At 47.7% G+C, this 1,982-nt stretch overlaps 1 protein-coding gene across 2 annotated transcripts; it reads left to right on the top strand.

Annotated features, from left to right (window-relative positions):
- The first annotated feature begins 567 nt into the window (after positions 1-567).
- On the top strand, positions 568-1,766 carry LOC133148401 (prelamin-A/C-like). 2 transcript variants are annotated; one of them, XR_009712557.1, is made up of 4 exons: positions 568-814; positions 1,039-1,102; positions 1,176-1,584; positions 1,674-1,766. XR_009712557.1 is itself a non-coding variant. In XM_061271487.1 (3 exons), the coding sequence occupies exons 1-3, from the start codon at positions 606-608 to the stop codon at positions 1,350-1,352; spliced, it is 450 nt and encodes a 149-aa protein (XP_061127471.1). In that variant the 5' UTR covers positions 568-605; the 3' UTR covers positions 1,353-1,644. The 2 variants fall into 2 exon arrangements, 1 of the variants encoding a protein (XP_061127471.1); XM_061271487.1 differs by lacking the exon at positions 1,674-1,766 and having other exon boundaries at positions 1,176-1,644.
- The last annotated feature ends 216 nt before the right edge of the window (positions 1,767-1,982 follow it).

The raw sequence follows: 1,982 nt of genomic DNA, 5'->3' as shown, positions 1-1,982 counted from the left end.
GGATATTAGGACTGCTACCTCAGTAGAAACATTTAAGACACGTTTAAAGACACATTTCTATGACATGGCCTTTAACTAACCTGTAGTGGCCGATTCGGCTGGAGTTTGTTTTCTCTCCCTCTCCACCCCCTCCCTCCCCCCTCCCCGGCCGGGGAGGTGGTTAGGTGGCACCCATGCTGACAGCGGCTATCTGGATTCTCGTGGGCCAATTCAGGGTGGGGGAACTGCAGCTCAACCTCCTCGAAGACACTGCCAGGACAATTGAGGGCTCCTTCGGCAGCCCTCTGCTATGACATGGACATCCACTTTTTATTTAATTGATTTTCATGTTGTACCATTTGTGCCCTCTCTGCATCCATTTCAACCTGGTGATCCTGAAAGGGGGATCCTTCCATCTGTGGTCCCTTCTCAAGGTTTCTCATTTTCCCCTGGTAGGGGTTTTTAAGTTTTTCCTTGCCCTTTTGGGAGCTTAAGATCAGGGGATGCTTTGAGAATAATTGTCAATTTCTGTCTATGTGATGCCCTTTGAGACTGCTTGTGATTTAGGGCTATACAAATAAACTTGACTTGACTTGATTGTTCTGGTGTTTTTTTAACTCGGCTGTATGTATTTGTTTGTTCACGCTGATTTCTCCGACTGCCCGAAATTTTCCATATTCTCAGTTTATGTGTATATCTGTCATCACAGGGACACGAAGAAAGAATCCAATCTGGCGAAAGCCCGTGCGGCTCTGGACTCAGAGGCCACAGAGCGTGAACGTCTGCAGGTGAAGTTGTCCAAGCTGAAGATTGATTTTGACGAGCTGGAAGCAAGGTGAGGCCCGCCCGGCCATTTTATCAAAAATATGCCAACAACAAAATGGATAGTGGATATTAGTGCTGACATAATTGCTTTGCTGCTGGGGCCACACCCCAAGGAAAATCCTCCTCGTGACTAATTGCAGCTCAATTGGACTTTCAGTTAACCATCCCATAGTCGCACATCAATATAAATAGCGCATTTGACTGCGTCGAGGGTTTAATACTGTTTTTGCTCAGGAAGTCGCATCACATTCAAATCCTTAAAGGTGAGCTGGAGTTTGAAAAGAAGCTGCATTCCGCGGTCGGTAATTACCATCACTATCGCTTATTTAATTAATGAAAATAAAGCTGAGTCATTCTCACGTCTCACGTAGGACTTGCGCATGGTCCAAAGCCAGCACGAGTCTCGCATGGTGGAGTTGGAAGCCGGCCAAAAAGTGAAAGATCTGGAGGAGGCTCTGTCTACAGAGAGGGAGCGGACCCAGAACAAGGAGGAGAGGTCTTTTTACAGCTTTAGAACATACCACAACGTTTGCTCTCATAGCAATTAATGTCTCCACGTTTGTCCCCAGGGTACGCCAAACCATGTCGGCCAGCAAAAAGAGGAAACGTCCGAAGGACAGCGAGGGTTTGAGCTCGGGCGGATGCAATGTGCCTCGTCCTAAAATCGCCCAGCAGGTCACTGTGGATGAGCAGCAGGTCACTGTGGATGAGCAGCAGGTCACTCTGGATGAGGTGGACTCGTACGGCAAATATGTCAGACTCAGCAATACAGTTGATGAGGTCAGTGGATGTGTCACAGGGGAACATCTTACGAAATTTGCACATTTTCCAGTAACGACTAACCTGTTGAGATCAATTTCAACTATTAGGATCAGAATTTGGGGAACTGGCAGGTGAAGCTCCAGATTGGATCTTCTGCTCCCATCGTATTCAAGTTTGCCGCAGAATTCATCCTGAAGGCCCACGAGAGTGTCACGGTAATCAATCTTATCTGGAAGATCTCAGATACAAGGTGCTCAATATTTCAATGACCTTTACATGCATCAGATCTGGGCGGCTGACGCTGGCCGAAACCACAATCCTCCCTCTGATCTAGTCTGGGAGACACAGTCCAACTGGGGACCCGTAGGCCAGGTCCACTTTACCTTGATCAACGCCAACGGAGAGGTGACACATCT

This window comes from Syngnathus typhle, unplaced genomic scaffold, assembly GCF_033458585.1.
Source record: "Syngnathus typhle isolate RoL2023-S1 ecotype Sweden unplaced genomic scaffold, RoL_Styp_1.0 HiC_scaffold_86, whole genome shotgun sequence".
NCBI classification, from domain to species: Eukaryota; Metazoa; Chordata; class Actinopteri; order Syngnathiformes; family Syngnathidae; genus Syngnathus; species Syngnathus typhle.
This window is presented reverse-complemented; position numbering and strand designations above follow the sequence as displayed.